The sequence below is a fragment of the Dermacentor albipictus genome, unplaced genomic scaffold (assembly GCF_038994185.2).
Source record: "Dermacentor albipictus isolate Rhodes 1998 colony unplaced genomic scaffold, USDA_Dalb.pri_finalv2 scaffold_11, whole genome shotgun sequence".
NCBI lineage: Eukaryota > Metazoa > Arthropoda > Arachnida > Ixodida > Ixodidae > Dermacentor > Dermacentor albipictus.
In genome coordinates, this window is record NW_027225565.1 from 12532128 (window position 1) to 12556024 (window position 23897).

The 23897-nt window shown below is 43.1% G+C and overlaps 1 protein-coding gene across 1 annotated transcript in view; it reads left to right on the forward strand.

Annotated features, from left to right (window-relative positions):
* Positions 1-596: 596 nt before the first annotated feature.
* Positions 597-23897, forward strand: part of Syx6 (Syntaxin 6) — a 54135-nt gene continuing 30834 nt past the window's right edge. Inside the window, exons 1-5 of the mRNA XM_065447915.2 lie at positions 597-826; positions 1832-2001; positions 6656-6750; positions 9049-9111; positions 9546-9647. Of these exons, the coding sequence (XP_065303987.1) occupies positions 792-826; positions 1832-2001; positions 6656-6750; positions 9049-9111; positions 9546-9647 (465 nt within the window). The 5' untranslated portion in view covers positions 597-791. The remainder of the gene's footprint in view (positions 827-1831; positions 2002-6655; positions 6751-9048; positions 9112-9545; positions 9648-23897) is intronic.

Genomic DNA, 23897 nt, shown 5'->3' on the forward strand with positions numbered 1-23897 from the left:
AAAGCTGCCGTTACCGAATTTGTATAAGCATCCGACTAGAAATTCTATGCTGTACACGAAGTTACGCGGAGCTGGAAAGCCAACGTGAACGCCTAAGAGCACTGCCTTGCTATGCGTACATTCACTCTGCGAAAGGTCGTCTGCTGCGCTCGAGCATCGTAGGCGGCGCCATGGTCGAGGAGGGACCGCGAAAGAGAGGAGAAACGAGGAGGAGTGAAGGTGGAGGAGGAGAGTGGCACTACTTTACGAAGTTTCAGGGGTTTTAGCCATAGAGTTTGTAGGAAACTCTATGGCTTTATGGTCATGAACGCAGTGCTGCCACATCGCGGATGAATAAAGTCCTATGAAGGCTCCCTAATGTAAGTCAGCAAGCAGCACCAGTCGCTTGGCACAATCAACACTGAGCAGAATCCCCTTGATCGGTATGCACACTGGGAGTACTGCTCTTCCATCACTTGTCTCCTGATGTTTCCTGAACAGCCACGGCAGATGGGCGGCTGCGGAACGGCGGGCACAGCGGCGCTACTTTGAGCGCGATGGCGATATTAGCAAGCAACCATGACTCACCGACGCAAGCAACGCTGGGCATCGCGTCATAGTGTTTGTTTTTTGTTTGAACAAGGGTGACATCGGCGCTCGCCGCTTACTACCGAGGGATCTTTCCAAAGGTTCATAACTACGTGTGTAGCTCGCGAGCGATATCTGCTGTTTTTCGATAGCGGGGGACTTGTCACAAGAGCCCCACATGCCACTACGGACACCGCGACTGTTATGAGTGGATCGCAGAGGCCATGAGTCTTGAGGATCCATTTTTTGTCGTTAAAGAGTAAGTTCCTTGTATGCACATTACCTTCAACGTTTTGCCGATTCTGTTCTCACCCGCTTTTATGCCTTTATTTGTACAATGAAGCACAGTTAGAGGAATTTAAATATACATGGCGTGCCAATGTTTTTCTTTCTTTTAGTGAATATTGGATAATTGGTATAGAGATGCAATTTAAACTGAGCTGTTTTACTGCAAAGGAATTCCGCCCTACGCATCTGCTGCGCAGATTTTGCTTGTTAACTTTTTTTGTTTTATGCGGTTGTTTTATTCTTGATTGACTGCGAAATGTCGCAGCTGCTGGGACTTGTATTATGCGTGATCAGGAAACATATCCAGATAAAATCTAATAGATGGTATCAGCTGACGAAAGGGACGACCGAATGCACGAATAATTCGCTCGCAACAGTGAATTCATAACTTCCTTAGTGCAGCTTTTCCGTGCTGTTAAGCACTACGCATCACTGTTGGAACACGGAGAAAGACTGCGCTGCTATCGTTCACCTTTTGTTTCCGAGCGCCTACGTTTCAAAAGGTCGCGATAAAGACACAAGAGTCCCTGCAGATCGCCTCATAAAGCAAAAGATTAAGCAGAGCCTGACGCAGCTGCTCAAACAGTATGACCTATTGCCATTATCGTTATCTTTTTTGGCGGATACTTTCCCAGCTTGGGCCGCTAGGGAGCAGCAAGTAGTCTCGTGTTTTTCATGTTTTGAATAATGAACCAAACATGATTGCGACCTTGCAGACATGACCTGTTGCATTACATTGTTACATTAGCGGAATATGGTTCATTTAGAAATTCAACAAAACTCTAGATACGGTCTGTCATTTAGAGTACTGCTGGTCTACTTCATGCACCATAGGTCTGCCTGATTTCTGCAGCTGGACTCATGAAATGTACACACCTCAGATTTGTACAAATTGCCTGTTGCTTGCAATCATGTGACTATGCTTGAAATTGTGAATGTGTTGCATGTTCTTATTGATGCTTCATATTTTTTTCAGTGAAATTGTTAAGGCCATAGCCAATAACAAAACACTTTTTGAGAGGTGGAACCAGTACCAAGACCCATCAAGCTTGCCAAGCAAAGAAGACATTGACTGGACCACAAGCGAACTCCGGAAGGGTCTGCGCAGCATAGAATGGGACTTGGAAGACCTTGAGGAAACTGTCGGTATCCTCTTGTTTATGCCTCTCATCATGGGCAGTTTAACAGTTGTAGCCCTAGAATTAACTACTCACTTCATTCTGTATGCATTATATGGAGCTTTGTTCATTTGAATTGTATGTTTGGTGGCCAGATTTATGGTTTTATTCTTGATCTAGGTTCAGTATGAAGTTGTGCCATGTGAGATTGCAGTCAGTCATGTGTGCTATCTTGCAGAGAATTCACACGCTGCTGTAGTGTCGTATTTAGCTTTCAAAGTTAAACATTCACATTTTTTAAAATTTAACATTCTATGCATGTTATGCTAATGTGGCTTTCACAGATGCTTTATGCTCCTTGGTGGACACCTGATGTGTGGGTAATTTAGACAGAGAATACAATCAACTAAATTTTATTAAATAAACCTCCATATTTTTGTATTTACAGTATATATTTATATTGTAAACTGGAAGACATTTGCATGCTATCGCAAGGTTGTTTTAATTTCCTGTTTAGTTACATGCAACCAGAAATTTGTCCTCAGTCCAGTTAATTTCACATTCTGAAGTGACAATCTCGGTGCAACTCTGCAGTGATAGAGATCGTCGCACATTGCGCGCTAGTCTGAAAGCAGGCCAGATCTGATAACAATTGTGCTAATGATTTTGCTTGGCGAAAATAGGAAATGACTATGGGAGGAGCTGTGTCAATGTAGGGTGCATCTTTGCACTGAGATTCTTGCCTCTGTATGTCAAATTAGCTGCAATTATCTCAAAACACAAGCCTTGTAGGTAGAGCAAACATAACAAAGTTGCGTTAGAATACAAGTGTTTTCAGTATAAATGTATGCTGCAAATGCAAAAATTTTTTTATGTTATAAATTTTAGTTGTTTATAGACTAGTAGTTTCCCATGCACAATGTGTCCACCAAGAAGCCTAAAGCATTTGCACAAGCAACATTTGGATAGCTTGCATGTCTTCTCAAGTTATGTTAGTGAAAGTTCAACTTTAAAAGGAATGGTGTAGATCTACATGTGGCACACCTGCATTCAAAAGTGTGTTCAAAGATTTTGTCTGATTTTATGTGCGCATAAAAATGATTTTGTATGTTTTCACCTTGTTACAAAAAATCAGCAAAAGTGCCATTGGGGGAAGTTCACCTTCCTTTGGTGCAAGGTTAGACAGTGTCTTTCTTGTATATTTGCTTGTAATTGCTTCTTTAATAGAGTTGCTGAACATGGCATTGTCGGCTCTTACAACGACCCACCGTGGTGGCACAGTTTCTGTGGCATTCTGTTGCTGAGCACGAGGTCGTTGGTTTGATTCTCTGCCATATTTAGTGGTGGAGGAATCTAAAAGTGCTTGTGTAACTATATTTAAGTGCACGTAACATAACTCCAGGGGGTGAAAATTATTCCACAGTCCTCCATTACAGTGTCTCTCATAGCCCACTGTGCAATTTCAGATGTTGAACCCCACAATTTAATAATTAAACATTTGCAATATCTGCCATTTATGATACAGTTTTCTGCATATCCTATATCTAGGAAGAACACTGAATGAAATCCAGAGGCAGATAGTAAGGAAGGCCATCTTTTCATTTCTTGTCCTGCTCTCTCTCATGGTGCTTCGTTGTCCACAGCAACCGACCCTGAGTCGCACGTGTGCATGGAGTCACGTCCTGCTGAGCTTTAGCTGCACCATCTGTGCAAAGAAGTGATCCTAGACTCGAAATGCCTGCTTAGTAGCCCAGTGCATATCCTTGGTACCCAACCATGTTACATTCCAGCCATTAGCCAAGTGTTTTCTTTTTGCAGATAAACCAGTTACATTGTCATGGCTTGTTTCAACTGTTCTTTTAAAGTAATGATGGGTGCCTTTTGGGTAATCATAAAAAAAAACAAAGTATTTGACTGTTGGCTGGAGCAAAAAATGGCCAGTTACCACGGATATGCACTATGTCATTGAGCAGGCATTTCGTGCCTTTAGTCACTTTTTTGCATTGACAGTAATTGGTAATTATCAGTGATCCAAGCAAGGTGAGCGCAGCCTACAAATTATCCAATATACACAGTAAGGTGTTTTTTTCCACTGAAGTTTTCAAGAAAGGTATGGCACCGAAATTTCATCATTTCTTCCTTTTTTTTTTTTCGATTTCTAGAATGGTGCTGATGTAAGCATGAGTCATACATGTAAAATTCTTTTTAGGACATTGCTCTTCCATAACTTGCACTAGGTTCAACTGTTTAAGAAACAAACGATATTGTAGGTAAATCCTGTTATAAAGTGATTAATGCATGTTGGCATGTGCAGCTGCATTCAGATGGTTGCATTGCATCACTCCGAAGATCAAGGTGTGATAAAAAAAAATTTGATTGCTCTTTTAAATGGTACACTAGAATGTTAAAGGGACATTACTATTCAAGGGATGCATGAATGCTAAAGAGGCATGAAGGACAAATTACCGTTCTACAATAACAATACAGCCACTTTTGCATGAAAGGGGGCTTGATAAGCCAGAAAAGATCCAAAAACGAAAGACCACTGGTGGCACACATGTTTGTGGCATACATGTGGCATACATGTTTGTGCACCAGCTTGCCCGTGATATGATGAATTTTGACGGCATCTGCTTGGGCGTAGTTAATTCTTTATCCGTAAAGATTAATTGTATTGTATTCTAATAGAGGTGAAGATGGAATTTAAATGTTTCAAGAACTTTTACGGAAACATGATCAGGTACTCTTCATTTCCTGTTTAATAAAATCGACGTATGACCACTAATTTAGAAGAAATGGAGTTCTGAGACGAACGCTTTATTAGTCGAAACTTATTTAATGTTTCTCGGTAGTAATCCATTTGAGTTAAGCTGGACTGGCAAATCGCACTTCTTGAATGCCAGAAATGCCAGTCTAACTGTGAGCAGAGTCGTGGCAAGCCAGAAAACACGCAAGAATGATAGACTGGGCTTGAGAGTTCCTGCACCAGCTCAATGTGACATCATGAGGTTTCGACAATGCCTGCTTGTGACTAGTTGACAGTTTGTTGATGAACATGAATTGCATTCTTAAAGCACTGAAGACTCAACCTGGTTGGATTTGATAACTTTTCCTTAACTAAAATGGCTCAAACATGCAAAAATACTTTGATATATGTTATGTCATACCTACGTACCGGCACTGCAGTTTGGGCGCGAAATGGAAGAAAGCTGAGATATTGCCCTTTATTTTGCTCTGCTTAATAACTAACCTTCTTTCGAAAAAAAAAATGCAAGTTGAGTATTGAAAAAAAATAAAAATAGTTTTTTACCCGACTAAGCTAGCTTATCATTGCTCTTCACTGTCCTCTTAACTACAAATCTGCTCCCTGAATTAGGCGGTGCACGATAAGTGTGCATATTTGTGTCAAAGAAAATGAATAAATAAATAAGTAAATAAAAATAAATGCAAACATGGATGAGACAAAGGCAAAAAAGAAGTACAAAACTGTGGTGCCTTCTTGGAGCCATGTCACGATTGCACCAGTTGTTACTTGCATTTCTTTTGCATACTTTATGTTTTTATTGTTGCATCTCCTCTGCCTTGATTCATAACCTTTATTACACAAACATCCATACTTCCTTTAAATACAAGTGGGCCACTGAGACTTTACAGCTGGGAGTAGGTGACTGACATAAAACCGCAGTGTCTATTCATGGGGAGCTCATATTTGTAGAATGAGCAGAAAGCAAGATTCAAGCAGTTGCAAGGAAGCCGCACTGGTTTTAAAGGCTCAACCACACATACGACATCCTGGTCAGCTCGTGCTGCCTGATTGTGGAAAAATAGAGAGTGGGAAGAAAGGTACAGAGGGACTATCTGCTATATTTATAGCATTTACAGTAGCACCTATTAGTCCAATTTACTTGGGACATGTGCAGGGCATATCATGAGTGCGTGCCAGGTAGGCCATTGTGCTGACAGGCCATGTGGATAGAGTGATATTTTTAAAATTTGCAGATTTCCCATATTTATCCACAAGCCAGTGTGGAGGCATTTTTGAAGGGGACACGCAACTTGCCCACTGCTAACCCTGATCTAGATGCACGTGCCAACATCTTTACCAATCTGGGTGTCACTTGCACATCTTTTCTTGAAACGTGTCGACAGAGGAAAGAGAGGGAAACCTTATTTAATGAAGCGGTTTGGTTCCAGAACCTTTTTCTTGAAATAATAGTCGCTTTTTCCACAATCGAAAACACCCGTGTGCTTAGATTTAGGTGCACGTTAAAGAACCCCAGGTGGTCAAAATTTCCGGAGTCCTCCACTACGGCGTGCCTCATAATCAGAAAGTGGTTTTGGCACGTAAAACCCCAAATATTATTATTATTATTATTTTCCACAATCACATGTGAGCTGATGCCAATGTCATGTGGTCGAGCATGATTCTCTTTCTGTATCCTATATTTATACCTTTTTTTTTCCCTGTCACCCGTCAAGTCTTGATGCTAGTTCAAGGATTCTATGCTGGGTAACTTGGCCAACAGGCGGCAGTAACAGTACTGCCAGCTGTATATAGCTCTGTACTTTATCAAAGCTGTGTACAGCTGTATAAAGTTTGCTGTGTGTAAAGTTGACAACTTGGTATTTGTTCTTTTTTTTTTCTTCTTGCTTCCTTTTTTCCTTAACTGCTTTTTTTTCAGCTATTGTTGAAAAAAATCCCAAGAAGTTTAAGATTGATGAAAAGGAAATCAAAAGCCGAAAAGCCTTCATAGAGCAGTCCAAGAATGAAGTCAAGGTTAGTCATAGATGAATTGCAGAAGAGTGCAAATATGAGCTAGTTGGTGACTTACTATGGTGAAAGAAAGAGTGCAAACATGGGACAAAAGCTGAAGTACACAGGATATGCTGCTGCATCCTGCCCTTTATTTGTCATCTGTATTTGTGCTGTTTCTGCATTATCTATTAATGTTCTTTCCATTTTGTTTACCCTGAAAGTGTTGCATTTGATACAGTCAAGCCCCTTGATATTGAATCCATGGAAGGATACCAATCAGCCCAATAATCATGCAGTCAGTGTTGGTGAAACAACATGATGGTTTGCTAAATAGATGCTGTGGTAAAATCGCTGCATACTTTCAAAAACATGTTTATGTGAGCACGAAGGAGACAGATTCTCTGTGTACTTGTTTCAATGTTAAGAGGTTTTTTTTTTTTTGAGCACATGAAACATAAATGAGGTGCTGAAGTTTGTGTGATGGCTAACTTTGGCTTCATGCTCTTCTTTTTCCTATCATTTCATATGGATTTTCTGTAGACACTTTACTAACAACATGGTAACACATCGTGATCTGTGGTCACTGAAATGTTAAGATAGTAGAGCAGGCCTTTTTGAGGCAGAATGTTGTAGCACATTAGTGTCTGTGAAGGAGTACATTTACTTAGGTCAATTAATCGCAGGGAATTCTGATCATGAGAAGGAAATTCATAGAAGAATAAAAATTGGTTGGATCGCATACGGCAGACATTGTCAGCTCCTGACTGGAAGCTTACCGTTATAATTGAAAAGGAAGGTGTACAATCGGTGCATTTTACCAGTGCTGACATATGGGGCAGGGACTTGGAGACTGACAAAGAAGCATGAGAACAAGTAAAAAACCATGCAAAGAGCAATGGAACGAAGATTGCTAGGCATACCATTAAGAGACAGAAAGAGAGCTGTTTGGATCAGAGAGCAAACGGGTATAGGCAATATTCTAATTGACATCAAGAGAAAAAAATGGAGATGGGCAGGTCATGTAATGCACCGGTTAGATAACCGTTGGACCATCAGGGTTACAGAATTGGTACCAAGAGAAGGGAAACGCAGTCGAGGATGGCAGAAGACTAGGTGGAGCGATGAAATTAGGAAATTTGTGGGCACTAGCTGGGAGTCGGTTGGCGCAGGACAGGGGTAATTGGAGTTCGCAGGGAGAGGCCTTCGTCCTGCAGTGGACATAAAACAGGCTGATGATGGTGATGATGAGTGTCCTTAAAAAATGGAGGCTCTGTGGCCTGTCTACCGAAGAAAGACGAAATCAAACCGATAACTTTTAGGAAGACATTTGTCGCCTAGCCACATTAGGACGAATTCAAAAGCTTTATCTGTGCAAAATTTGGCGCATTGTGTGCAACAGCCCTTCGCGTTTGCTGCAGCTGTATTTTTTATGCTGCATTATTATCACAACGCGAAATGTTCCAAAGATGTTTATTATATAGGAAGTCCATGGTGGTTTGGTGCTGCGATGTGGTGTGACAGGTGTTGCCCCACCAATAGCCAATATTGATGAGAACTTGGCCATCTTCTAATGCGTAGTATAATTCAGTGGATGAAACAGATGAAGCAACTACGTTGAAATGTGTTAAACTCAAATCACTGTGTGCCATGTATTTCTTTGTGCATGCCCGTTGTCTCATGAACGTGCCTAACAAACACTGAGACATGCACTGCTAGCTTTGATGGCCTACAGGCCTCCTTGGTTGTTGTCTAAAGGCAACTGCAGCAGCATCAAATACCAACGCGGATGCATTGAGCACGACCAGGGCGCTTCCTCACAAGTTTTAGGAGATCCTCTCATGGTTTTCTTGCATTGATCTCAAACAAAATTTGCATAACAAGCACCATACATGCTGTTACATTTATACCAAATAATTTTAGCAGCCTCTTTAATTGCTTGGGAAGGGTCGTTCTTTCTGCATATTTGTAGTGCAATATCTGCTTGAGACACTAACCAGCACCTAAAGAAAGACAAATATTTATTTAAGGGTCACATAGGCTGTTGGTGACCAAAGGCTGCAGCTGGCTTTCGTGCTTCTGGCCTCATCATGTTAGCCATTGCAGACTATGGTCCAGCATCAGCACACTAAAAGCAAGTTGTAAATTAGCACATATCTATATGCATTATGCACAAAGCTTACACCCCATTTCTCATGTGGCATTGTCTCATGTTAGCTTGAGTCATGTGGCTTCTGTTCACCTTAGCAAACAAGTTATTTTGCAGTTTGTCATTTAGCACCTAAAACACTGTGCCCTCGCCCTTCTCTTCCATGTGCACAGTGCATGAAAGAAGCAATTCTTGAAAGCAAAGCTAAAAATAAGAAAATGAGACCGTCCAGCATGGTAAGGAATTTTTTTCCATTTCTTTGTGGATATTCAGGTAATGTCTTTGCCATGGTTGTTGGGACCTTGCTTACATTTGAAGTGACTAGATAAATATCATGAGCAAAACAAGAACAAGGTGAAAGCAAGAGCCAACGTTTGGACTGGTGGACTTGTCTTCTTCAAGGCTTTTGAAGCTTGAGGTATTCGACAAGTCCACTTGTCGAAACGTTGGCTCCGGCTTTCACTGTGTTCGCGTTTTGCTCACCGTCCTGAATTTCCATCTCCTGACTTCCCCCTGTTTTTCCTAGATGAATATCAGTCATGCATTAGCAGGAGTTCCATGAAAGTTAGGCTTATGCATTTTGATTTGTGATGTTGGTGTTGAGCAGGATAGACAAGTCACTGCCTTGTGTGTGGTGATGTATAAACCAGGTTCTGTGGCATGCTTCCAGGAGCTGTTCAACTCCTCACGAACAGCCAAGTACACAAGCCTACGAAATGAGGTCGAGAGTCCCGTTCGTCGGCTACTGGATCATACCCAGCAGCAGCAGCAGGTTTGCAGACTGTTCACTTGCCATTTCACAAAAGAAATCCTTCGTGTGCTGTGTCAGTAGTAGATATGGCACTGGTGAAAGGCACTACAACCTTTACATGTTTATAGCTTTTATTGGTACATCGAGATAGGACTCAGTGTACCAGTGAAACTCAGTGGTTGTCACCTATAAGTGGATAAATATGATGTTTTCCTGCTTTGTTTAGCTCTGTCACCTTTGATTTAAGGTTTAGTTTTGGACATGTTGCAAGAAATGTGGTGTCTTGCAGTAGTATAGTTCAGTACCTTTTTCTTGAATTTTGCTGCAGAAGCTGTCGTTTATGGCTAGGTCTTGTGACCTCCTGTGCCACCTTTCTTCTTACTTTTCGATAAAGTTTCATTGTCATTAGCTTCCAGAGATCTGTGTATAAATGGTAGCACATCAAAAAAAAAAAGAAAGAACAGGCCCTTTGATAAGTTTCTAGAAATAGTTATGTGTAGCAGCATATCGAAACAAATGGTACGTCGCTATCCAGAAACCTACTTGGCTTCAGCAGGTGAGCATTGAGCTCATTCTTTAGAAGAAGGTTCAGTTTAATGAAGGTATTGCATTGAGAGAAATATACAGTGGTATGGATTGTAGCACAAGCATGTATAAATGGTATTTTAGTTGGGAATAAGGGAAAGAAGTGGAGCTTGGCCGGTTTTGCAATCTGTAGAGAAGATAACCGAAGATAACCGGTGGGCTGTTAAGCATAGCAGAATAGGGGTTAAAGAAAAGGAAACGCACTCGAGAGCAACAAAGGATAACATCGAACGATGAGATCAGGAAATAGGCAGGCATACAAATGGGGAGGGGAGTCTGCTGAAGAGATCTGTAGGAGAGGCCTTTTTCCAGTGGTGGAATTAAATAGCATGATGATGAAATTTGTGCAAAGCAACATTAGGTTGAAAAGAGAAATAAAGGGACAACTGCCATTTATTTATTTCCTGTCTTGTGTTGGCTTCTGCTGCCTTCTTTACACATAATTCCCTGCGGTCTAACTTAGCATAAACTCTCCCCAGGATGCTACGTCACTTTAAAGTGCTGACGTCAGCTAAATGCATCACTGTCATTGCGACTGGTCCAGACACTCCTCATTTGTATGTTCCCTTGTATGCAAAAGCAATGGACTCTCTTCCATTTTTTACTGGAATTTTTGCATAAGCTAGCGAAGATGTCATCATTTCTTGTTCTGTGCGCATCACGAACGCGGGGCCGGACTTTCAAGAGAGAAGCTAGCCTTCCTTACTTTTATGGCTTTCTGTTTCACCGACCCCCCACGGACTCCGAGTATATCTCTACTCGAGAATGTTCTTTAGGTGCATGAGTGCACCGAAACAAGAATTAACAGTAACTGTTTCAAGTGTTGCCCAATTGCAGTTCGAAAAATACTGAGGGGTCTGGTACTTTTACACACAACTGAATATATATATTGCCAATTGTGCCTTCTAAATCGATTATGAAGTTCCTTGAGCAAAAGCTGATTTTATATTTTTTGAAGGCTGTGTCCCAGTGATAAACTCCTGGGACTTGAAGCAATTTGTTATAAAATTGTATGCTTTGAGAACGAGAAGACATAGAAGACGCATTGATTACTGTAATTTTGTGTCATGACACCAGGCTACGTGTCACGCTCGTAATGATTGCTAGTAGCTTCATCACTGACATTTCGAAACTGGGAGACGTGGTTGAAATTTGTTGCCTTGGCTGAGACACTCGGTTCTTTAGTAATTTGTCTTGTTTATTGAGATTGGATGCAGCATTACAGCTGGCATGTGGCCTGAGCCATGTCATGTCCGTTCGATTCACTTGTACCATCTGAATCTGAACCAGTTCACCGAGGTACTGCACCCTGCGGTTCATTTCAGTGTTTCGGCAGTGGTGTCCTCTGAACCTTGCCATTCGTTTCAAAGGTGCAGGGCTGGTTCACAATTTTTCTACCCCTTCCCTACTGGTGGTGCTGACTTGTTGCAGATGAGGAGGTGCGAAGCAGCAGTGCAAACAGTGGTATAAGCAGTGTCGAAACCTTGTTCATGTGTGTCTGTTGTGTCTATGCAGTGCTACGTTTGTTTATATGCATTTGTACGCACACACTAGCATAACTGTGTTTTGCCACAGCCCGCAATTCAGCTGTCTGCTAATTAAACCAATGCTACTTTGGGTCAAACAAGCAATATGGCTCTGTCAATATGTTAGCACTGGTGCTTTTTATGCATCTTTATTGCCTCGTAAAATCGAGAAAATAAAATCATCCACATGTTCGCCAGGGAAAGCTTCACGAATTCAGTCCATTGTACTGCTGTTCTGTAGCATCCTTTGCTTTTAGAAATATGCTATCTGCTTGTATATGGCATAAGAATTTTTATCCGTTAACAAAACAGATTGCATGTATTTACTCCTACATCTGTCATTGACAGAACTAACCTTGCATTTCCAGGCTTTTACGCATGTCCCTATGTTATATTTTTTTTTTTTTTTTGCTTCTGGCTAAAATGGGATATATTGCTTTATGCTGTTCTAAAGGGGCCCCAAAACGCTTCTAACTAATCATAAAACAGCCTCTCAAATTAACCCTTTTGATTTTTTTCGCCATATGCAACCGCCCAGGGTTGATTTTTTTTATTGCAGATTCTAATTCTTCTGGGGACCCCTTTCGAACAAAAAATTACCGTAATTTTTCTAGGGTGACCATAAAGTGAGAAAAAAATATTTTGCATTGGTATATATCTACTCTTTATTCATGAATAACAATAATAAAGAAGGAAACAAACTTATAAGAATTAAAAATTTGATGCATTGTTATAGTTCAAGGCTTAGAATATGTGCACACGAGAATATTTCGCAAGTCTCAAATGTTCCTGCTCTTACACTAATATTTATGTCCATAGCCTGATCGAACTGCGTAGGTGATCGCACCCATGAAAACTGTGTGGTTGTGTGCCCGTCAAAAAAGCAAAATGTGTGACAAACTTCTGCTAACTAATCTTCATCTTATTGCCAACCAGACACAGTTAGATATAGCGAGTGCCCCTCCCCCTCCTCCAAAAAAAAAAGAAGATAAGGAAACACATGCACGATGGTAGCATCCTTCCTATGCTCACCCCTGTGAGCACCAAACGAGCGAGATATAGGCAGCCGCTCTTTGAGCGATTAGTAACGAGATATCCATCAGTTTTGCGAGTGCAAGAAGCCGAAACCACCCATGGAACAAAACCCAAACCGCCGCCCGCCCACCCGCACGCCAGTGCGTGTATGGTAGTATATAGACGTGCTGGAGCAAACTAGCTCTAAAACAAACAATGCAACGAAACCCGAGAGAGGGAGGCCCGAGAAAAAAATTCCCTGTATTCCCACATAGTGGCAGCACATGCCTGGAAAGAAAAAATTTGGAAATTGGCATGCTTTTTAAATGTACAGACGGCACTGTATAGCTCAATTTGTAGAGCATCGTATGCGAAATGCAAAGGTTGTGGGTTTGGTTCCCACCTCCAGCAAGTTGCTTTTTCATTTACTCTCATTTTTAATAATTTATCGTTTCTTTATTTCATTTATTAGGCACAAGTAATTTCCCGTATGTTGTCCTTGGTGTCAGTGTTTGTTGGCTTCTTATGATACAGCATGACAGTGTGATCCCTGAGGCCCTCTGTCGACCGCAGACGCAGGTACGCGCAACTGTCACGAAAAAAATATATATCCTTTTTTGGTCTTTTTGAGATTACAGACATATGAGGTGTGTTCAAAAAGTCTCGAACCTTCTTCTTTTTCGTGTAAACCAGTGAACTGCTGGAGGCTTTCTTTGCTGGAGATATGGGACATTCATGAACATGCATGAATTTTTTTCCGCCTGCAGAAAGCTTCAGTTGCTAGCATCCGACCTATGAGTGAGGGCGTATAGTGGGCACTTGTCCGATTCCAGTAAGTTGTAAAATGATGGAACAACATGAGCAGCAATATTGCATCAAATTTGGCCAAAAGCTTGGTGATACCCAAATGGAAACTATTCACAAAGGCTTTTAGGGACGATGCCATGAGCACAGTAACAGATAAAGGTGTGTCACAACCGCTTCCAAGGTGGCTGCACAACACTGGACAGCGAACCGCATTCAGGCAGACTCTCAATAAGTCGAAGTGAGAATGTCATTGGGAAGTGCTGACTTTGGTCATGGAGGCCCGTCGCATCATAGTCCGAGAACTTACGAACAAGGTAGGGGTTAGCATTGCATCAGTGTACATTCAATTTTGACTGGGGATTTGGGCATGAGGAGAGTGTCCGTTAAGTTCGTACCGAAACTGCTAACAATGGAGCAGAAGCAGCTGCGTCTGGAAATCGCATAAGTGCAGTCCAGTTGTAATGATAGCACATATAACAATATATCAGTTATAATGATGAGTTCACTTCAGACTATGAATTTATGCATTAGGGCTGTTGTATATCCTCCATTCTGGAGCCAAAGACCCCCCCCCCCCCCCCGCGCTGGGGGCCGCCGACGATGTCACAAGGAGAACTCCCCCCCCAGAGGCGCCGGACACTTGATACCCCTCAAACAGCGGGCATTACTGGTGGGCGTGATCTACGAACAGTGGCTGTGGGGGTGCCTTCCAGGTGTGGAGCGGGTTCTTGCACATGCGGTGTGCAAGAATGCCTGTTTGGAATGGTGTATTATAACTTTCCCCTCTACTCTCTCCGCTTTCCCATACCTTGTAGTCAAAAAATAAATGAGTCTTCTTGATGCGCTTGAAGCGAACAGACGTCTGTCATTTTTCCATAAGTTAAATGTTCTCCGTCTCTTATTCCACAACATTTTGGTGCCGAAACCCGGGAATAGGGACGTCAAAAGAGGGATATCGACAGAATCAAGCGAAGAGGGGCCGTGGTGCGAACGTCTACTACCAAGCTGCGCAATGAAGTGTCCACATGGCAGTACATCAATGAGTGAGCTGGAAGAAAAGATAAATCTTCTTTCTCTTGAAGAGGACTCACTGAAAGAGCTAGATCGGGAGATAGAAAACAGCGTTGAAGATGAAGCTTTCGAAGAGGAAGTTGCATGCTCCGAAATGTACAGAGAAAAGATCAGCGTGGTGAAAACAGAAGTATGACGCATGCTACGTGACTTTAGCTGCACAAATGCTTCATCAGATCGCACACTAAACTCCTCAGATCAAAGAGAATCTAGCGCAAATGATTCGGAAATAGGCCCGCTGTGAAGCTGCCAAAGTTGAAATCAACAAATTCAACGGCGACCTTCGAGAGTGGCAAGGGTTCTGGAGTCAGTTGAGTCGACTGTCAACGCTAACCAGAACCTCTCAAATGTAGACAAATTCAAGTACTTCAATTGCTACTTGACAGGAAAGGCGGTGGCTGTGGTAGCAGGACTTGTCGGAAGGCAACTACGATGTTGCTCTCTCGCTATTAAAGCAGAGTTTCGGCAGAAAGGAAGTAATTATAGAAGACCACAGGTCACGGCTACTTAACATCTAGCCAGTGCGTGACTCACGGAATCTCGGTCAACTGCGCAGCCTCATCAACGAAGTAGAGACAGGTGTACACAGCCTCACTTCTTTAGGCATGAGTGTTGGCACTTATGGAAGTTTGTTACTGACTGTAATAAAAAAAGCAGTGCCTGCCAACCTTCGTCTGGAATACCAACAAAGAAAGGAGGCTACAAACGAGGGAAGTTAGCTGGAGGAGTTCCTGAGTTTTCTGAGAAAAGAGGTTGCAATATGGGAAATCATACAGCAGGCCGAAGCTCCGAGAGGCAACAGTGCCGTATTGGTAAAGGAAAGGCAGAACAGCAACATTAAAGCGGCAAACGCCTGCTGCAGCGTCACTGCACACCACGATCAAGGACAGCACAGGATGTCTGTTTTGTAATTCGAACGGCCATGAGACTGGCAACTGCAATGCAAAGATGTCTGTGGCGGATAAGAGAGAGGTGCTGAAGCATGACAATCGGTGTTTCCGGTGCACAACAAGGGGGTATGCGGCAAGAGAATGTCGTAAAGCTAGGTGGTTCAGGAGTGCGCATTGCAAGGGCTGACACTACCAACAATGTGCGACCCTGACTTTAGAAGACACCGCAACACTGATGACAGTGTTAAAGTCCTCATTAGGCACGCGAGATAACTTGATGTGCACTGGAGAGCAGCAGTTTCTCCTGCAGACAGCGCGAGCTTGGACAAAAGGTTCACATGAACATACACTTGTCAGGCTTCTCCTCGATGATGGCAGTCAGTGAACGTTCATCCATCGCAACCTATACGAAAAGCTGAAGTTAAAGGTGCTGGAAGAAGAGGAGCTCAAAATATTTGCCTTTGGTGAGCAATCAGCCATAACACACAAAAACGCATTGAGTGAAGCTGTGGCTCAGAAGCCAGTACGACGGAAAAGGGATGCGAGTGGAAGTGCTGGAAGCTTTTTGCATCTGTGCAGATATCGTGGCTACTCCATCAAATTCTGTTCTACTTCAACTTTCAAGATTTCACTTCCAAGTCAGACGCCTCGCAGTGTGGCGAAAGTGAAAATATTGACCTTTTGATAGGCGCCGATCATTACTGGGAAATTGTCACAGGATCCACTAAGCGTCTCAGCTCCAAATTTATGGCAGTGGAGACTGTATTCGGATGGACAGTCCAGGGCCAGGTCGGCACAAGGAAGTCAACAGGAGTCTGCTCCTCGGCTGCTGGTGTGATGCAGATAGGAGTGAGTGAACAAATTGACAAGGAAATATCAGCACAGCTAAAGTCTTTCTGGGAGCTCGAGAACATCGATATCAAGGAACATGAGCCAGTTCGTCATGAGGCCGCTATTAGCGGTGAAAATTAGGAGTGGCGCCCTCTCGCGTGTGACGTCACGGCCAGGACACCACTCGCTCCGTCTCGCTCGGCGGCCGCGCGGGCTCGTTCCCTTCGTGTATGCTTGGGGTATGGGTGGCTCGAGCCGCACTTATTGAAGGGCATGTCCGCTTCTTTCTGCTGCCATGCCTGAACCACAGTTCCTTCTCCTAAAGTACGTGAGTCAATAAAATTTGGGGCTTGGATATCGCAAGCTATGTAGCATTGAACGGGGCTGCTGGTTTTACACTGCATATATGCGCCGTGTCTGTCCATAAATTTTGCGTAAAAAAATGTCTGCAAATTCAATACGTGAAGCTGTGTACGATGCTTGACTAAACACTTAACATTCCCTTAATATTTAACTATGAGAGACATGGCATTTTACATGAAAGAAACATCTTGATAATTCGCGTCAGCATGTTATCCGTGTTAAAAAGACATTGCCCAGCGAAGCTGTCATCATGATTCTTATTACTCTGGTGAGTTGTCCTTGCCAAATATGGCCATTTATTAATGCGTAAAAGAAAGAGTTAGCACCCAGTTTTTATGAAAAAGTTTGCTGCTAGTTTCACCCCTCTCTGAAACAGGCCTCCAAAAAACGAAACGCTCATGGCTGCTAACACGACGGTGCATCATGTTGAGTATTTACATAGTTTATTCAGACACCATAGTTGCAACCACCTGAGAGAAAAGTTTCGTTGTGAAGATCGAGAGCCAATCAGTCGTAAGTGATTAAATGTTTCACAGTGCCCCGCAGGGGCGTCTGCGCAAGCAGGCGTTTGGTGTGTGGCGACACCACGGACCCGAGCACACGAGGGTTGGACCCTCCCGCGTGTAGCCGTGCGCGGCTTAGCCGTGTCTGGGGAAAGGGGGATCCTGGGGGTTGAGCAGATGCTAGGTGATTGGACCTTTATGGCCCCCCGGCGGAGGCAACACACCCCTTTGGCCTCTGCTTCACATAGACGGCACCCCCCGGACTGACCCACCCGGGGGAAATCGGTAGTTGCCTTTTCCTGTCCCCCTCTCCGTTCTGCGTCTTTTTCTCTTCCTTTCAATCTTTCCTTTCCTCTCGTCTCTTCTATTTACTTCCGAATTTCCCGGCAGCGAGGGTTAACCTTGTGTGGGTGGCCAACCTTGGGTACTCCAGATTGGGTTATAGCGGCACCGTACAACTGGCGAGGGCTTGTCTTACTCGTAAGACCTGCTCCGTCCCCATGTTGGGCTCGGTGGTGGGCGGTTGGCGCTGCTGCCGAACTCATGATCTCTATATGGCTTCCAGCAAACCACTTTTCCTTGATCGCCCTCTAAAAAGAGGGCGCACCGATGCAACCTTTCAATTCTTTTTGAAAAACAATGAAGAAAATTTCCCTAAGTACCATGTGATCCACAGCGAAAGCAACACGAGCATGCGTAAATTCTCCCCGTTCTTGGTGGCGAAATGCCTTGGCAACACGATCGGACCTGGCTACAAAGCCACAAAGATGTCCAATGGAGATCTGCTCCTTGAATTGAAAGACAAAACCCAATATGAGAAAATGAATGACCTGAAATGCATAGGCGATGTAGCGGTCACTGTGTCCGCACATCGAACCATGAACACGAGCCGTGGAGTAATCTCTGAAGACGACTTCATGGACCTTAGCAATGAAGAGTTGCTTGAAGGTTTCCAGGACCAAAGTGTAATCAAGGTAGAACGAATTCTAATCCGCAGGAATAACGAACAACTTCGAACAAAGCACATTGTACTAACTTTTGGTACCTGTGCGTTGCCTAGTACAGTGGATGCAGGCTATATCAAAGTACGTGTTAGGCCGTACATTCCAAATCCTCGACGGTGCTTTAAGTGCCAGAGGTATGGGCATGGATCCCAGACATGTCGAGGAAGGCAGACTTGCGCGAAATGCAGCTCCAATGAACATCAATCAGAGACTTGCGACTCATCCCCACATTGTGTGAATTGTGAAGGAAGCCATCCAGCCTATTCCAGGACATGCCCTAAATGGAAGAAAGAAAAAGAAATCATTGCACTAAAAGTCAAAGAAAATATTACATTTCTCGAAGCAAGGAAACGTCTTTCGTACTTAGATCACACAAGCTATTCCGAGGTGGCGCGACGGGGGGCAGCGTCACAAATACCTCGGGAGTCTACCGCGGTCACTAATAGTGGTCCGGTAATGACTCCGCCTGCCCCTCTGGTGGCAGCAGCAGATGCTGCTCCATCAACATCGAAGGTGGGCCTGCAGACTTCGGTTCCGCAGGCTCCAAAGCTAAACCGAACTCCACGGCCTGGGACGCGAGTTTCAGCGCCTAGTTCACGATCCTCCAGCGCCTCCGAGAAGGTTATGGAGGTCGATCAGAAATCGCCGGCGTCATCGACGCCGAAAGATCAGCGCTCTCAAGAGCGCGCTAGAAGAGATAAAATACCTGTAACTGTTCAAAGAAAGGGACCGGTAACCTAAACGGTTACCGTCCTTGTATACATATTTACCTAACTTTACCACGTGCTCTTGAACACAGACAACAAAAATCTTCCTCAATATGGCTACACAAATAATTCAGTGGAATGCCAGGGGCCTATTACGCAATCTAGATGATATCAAAGATCTTCTAGCGGAATATCAGCCACGACTGCTCTGTGTTCAAGAAACACATTTAAAGTCTACACACCAGAACTTCTTAAGACAGTACATAGTTTTCCGTAAAGATAGAAATAATGGTAATTCTTCTTCAGGTGGTGTGGCAATTATAGCCCAAAAGTCAGTAGCATGCCAGCATGTATCACTCCAGAGTTCATTTGAAGCAGTGGCTGTTCGGGCTATATTGTTCAATCATCTTATAACGATTTGCTCCATATATATACCGCCTGATGAACGGTTTGACACAGCAGAATTTGAAAAACTGATTGACCAACTTCCCGAACCATATATAGTAATTGGAGATTTTAATGCTCACAGCCCATTTTGGGGTGATTCAAGATGTGATACGAGAGGACGAGCAATAGAAAAATTCCTTCTTTCATCTGGAGCCTGTCTCTTTAACAAGACAGAGCCAACTTTCTACAGTCCTACACACAACACGTATTCATGTATAGATTTAGCCATAGGGTCAGCATCACTTCTCCCACACCTGGAATGGAGAGTTATCACTAATCCACATGGGAGCGATCATTTCCCGACACTCCTAGAAACAACAAAGTGGCACGATGGACCAGCCTACCCCCAAAAATGGAGACTTCATGCAGCAGACTGGTCAAAATTTAGAAACATAAGTAAACTGTGCCTAGAAGAAGTGGACCATCTAGGTGTAGAAGAACTGGCTAGCTACATCACTGAACACATCCTCTGTTCCGCTCGAAACTGCATACCTCAATCCTGCACAGATAAAGTAAATCCTAAACCGTGGTGGAACAAAGACTGTGAAACTGCAAAGAAACTCCAGAACAAAGCGTGGAGTAGATTCTCACGCTACCCAACCACAGAAAATCTAATAGAATTTAAGCGGTGCAAGGCAAATGGCCGCCGTATTCGCCGAGTATCGAAAAGAGAAAGCTGGACACACTACGTATCCTCCATAAACTCGTACACGGATGTTAGCAAGGTATATAACAGGGTACGTAAACTAAAAGGACAACGTCCAAATCCTTTTCCTCTCGTCAATGGCTCTGGTGAGTCAATAGAAGACCAAGCAGACACTCTTGGTGAGCACTTTGAGAGAGTATCCAGTTCGGAAAATTATTCCGAAATTTTCCTAAAACATAAAAAAATAGCTGAAAATATTCCTCTACATCCAAAAAAGACATCAGAAGGGTACAATAGACCATTAACGTTCCATGAACTCAAGCTTGCCCTAGGCTCTTGTGGTAGCTCGGCTCCAGGTTCTGACACAGTAACATATGAAATAATCAAGAATCTGCCTAATGAGACCCTAAACTGCATCTTAGGTCTTTACAATAAGATTTTCGCAACTGGTCATATACCTTCATCTTGGAAAGAAGCAATAGTCCTACCAATACTAAAACACGGCAAAGACCCTTCCTTAGTTAATAGCTATAGACCAATTGCACTGACCAGCTGTCTACTTAAGGTATTTGAAAAAATTATTAACCGTCGCCTTGTGTTCTTTTTCGAATATAACGGTATATTCGACCCCCACCAATCTGGCTTCCGAAGAGCGAGGTCGACAACCGATAATCTTGTTCTGCTTGAGTCGTATATACGTGATGCATTTGTACACAGTCAATACTGTCTATCTGTATTCTTTGATCTTGAAAAAGCGTATGATACTGCCTGGCGATATGGTATTCTGCAAGACCTGTCGTCCTATGGAATTTGTGGTAGTATGCTGAACATTTTGCAAGATTACTTTTCTGAAAGGAAGTTCCGCGTAAGAATTGGCAATGTATTATCGCGAACTTTTATTCAAGAAAACGGTGTACCACAGGGAGGTGTGCTAAGTTGCACACTTTTTATAATCAAAATGAACTCTCTCCGCTCTGTTATACCACCAATGGTGTCTTATTCTGTCTATGTGGACGACATCCAAATCAGCTTTAAATCCTGCAACCTGTCCATATGTGAACGCCAGACCCAGTTGACTGTTAATCGGCTCACGAAATGGAACTTTTATTCAAGAAAACGGTGTACCACAGGGAGGTGTGCTAAGTTGCACACTTTTTATAATCAAAATGAACTCTCTCCGCTCTGTTATACCACCAATGGTGTCTTATTCTGTCTATGTGGACGACATCCAAATCAGCTTTAAATCCTGCAACCTGTCCATATGTGAACGCCAGACCCAGTTGACTGTTAATCGGCTCACGAAATGGGCCGACGAAAACGGGTTTAGATTCAGTGCAGAAAAGACTTCCTGTGTGCTGTTTTCCAGGCGAAGAGGCGTATGTCCGGACCCTCGCATTACGATGCATGAGAGAAGCCTGGTAAATAGAAAAGAACAAAAATTTCTCGGTGTAATCTTCGATAGTAAGCTAACATTCATGCAGCATGTAAAACAGTTGAAGCTGAAATGTCTTAAAACTATGAACCTTTTAAAGATTTTATCCCACCAGTCGTGGGGAACAGATAGGTATTGCCTCATATCTCTTTTTAAAAGTCTTGTGTTGTCACGCATAGACTATGGATGTATTGTATACCAGTCGGCTACAAAGACAACACTTAAGGTACTCGATCCTGTATATCACCTAGGTATCCGTCTAGCACTTGGTGCCTTTCGGACGAGCCCCGTCCAAAGTCTTTATGCAGAATCGGATCAGTGGCCGCTGGATTTTCAACGTACATATCTGGGAGTCACCTATGCAATAAGAATCATGTCACTAAAACAACATCCATGCAAACCACTCATAAGTGATCAGTCCACAAATCAGTTGTATTTAAACAGGCCTTTACACGCCCCGCCGTTCCCGTTAGCAGTAAATTCTGTTGCAGAAAAACTTGGAGTAGATTTCACAGAACTGCAGAAAAGCGACTATGTTGAACCCATCCCACCTTGGGATGAATGTACAGTGACCTGTGATTTGTCCTTTACAGAACTTAACAAAAAGAGTTGTCTAAATGCTCTCATTCAGCAACATTTCTTGGCCCTTGAAGAGAAGTATAAGTCATTGGCATTTTTCACTGATGCTTCAAAGACTGCAACTTCGGTATCATGTGCAGCCCATGGCCCGAACTTCTCCAACTCTAAAACCTTGCATAAATATACCAGCATCTTTACAGCAGAAGCATACGGTATTCTGATAACTGTTGAGCATATAGTACAACACAAAATACAAAAGTCTATAATATACACAGATTCTTTAAGCGTTGTCACAGCCCTGTCCTGTGGCAAAGCAAGCCGAAACCCTGTAATATACATGCTCCTTAAACACATTCACGTAGCGTATAAACAAAACCTAGCTCTTGTTGTGTGCTGGGTGCCAGGACACTCTGGGATCGCAGGCAATGAAATGGCGGATAAAAATGCTGGACAAGAGGCTCATAGGAATACCGTTGATGTAAGCAGGATGCCTGGTGTGGACATGAAACCTGTGGTACGAAAGGCGCTCCGTATTCATTGGCAAGCTGAATGGGACAAGGAAGTTGAAAATAAGCTCCACCTGCTTAAACCGCAGTTAACCAAACCTTTCCCACTGAAGCTTGATAGACACACCGAAGTCACACTGGCACGACTCAGAATAGGACACACTTATGGCACACACAAACACCTCTTGACCGCAACTGACCCACCGACGTGCACACGCTGTGGTCAGAACTTAACTGTCCTACATGTCCTCATACAATGTCCTGAATTTCACCGAGAGCGAGTGGCTCATTTTAGGGAACTTTACTCAAATCATATACCTCCCCATCCATCAATGTTTTTATCAGAGGATGCATTTTTTAACTTTAAGAGAGTGCTTAATTATCTCGCAGAAGTTAATTTTCTAGACATAATCTCATATCATCCTAACCATCAGATTGTGCCTCACAGGTGAGGCACGGTCTGATGTACAAAGTATGTCTGAGCTCTCTTGCACTTCTTGCGTAAGCAAGAATTGTACAGCAAGGGACTCGGGCTATCGGCAATACTTTACTATGTGTGCCTATAGCCAAGCATTCGAGGCTTTATACTTATCTTCGTAATAATTTTACCAATCATATACTAATATTTGTAGATTTGTCTTACGTGTAGGCCTCTATACAGCCTCTATTTTAAGCCATAGAACTAAACCCGCAATTCTACTAAACCAAACCACATGTCCTGGCGCTCTTTGGCCTTAGATGCCCTTGCGCCATTAAACTCCAATCATCATCATTAAATGTTTCACAGTGGCCCTCAGTAGCCTTCATCGACAATATGGCACACCCATCACGCAACGGTAGCACGCAACGGTAGCAACCGACTGTCGGTATGGCGAGGCACTCTTTGTTCGTGAAACCCATCTGTTCACTACAGTTTCTAATTGAAACCATAAAGCATTTTTTACAGCTCCTATTGGAATGGCTAAAATATTCTTGAGCTACTACAGCGCAGCTTAGATTGCCTAGAAAAGGAAAATTCAAGCACTTTCTGTCTCACCATTCTCGATCCAGCGTTGTTTGATTATGCAAACGGAGAACTATTTCCTTCGTCGGTACATAAAAGAGAACCTCGCCCAACTGCAGGCAAAATAAAGTTTACTCCTATCCAATCGCAAACATTCATAAAGAAAACACCACAAGACTTGCATATATATTCACTTGATTTTTGACCCTCCACATGGGAATTATATCTTCAATATGTACCATGCTACTAATGATTGACGCTTCGACTTCTTTCTGGCTGCAGCCATATGGCCCAAAAGGCAAATTTCTCTAAAAAATTTGGGCCGAGCAGCCTGTGTCAGTTCGCCAAACGATTTCG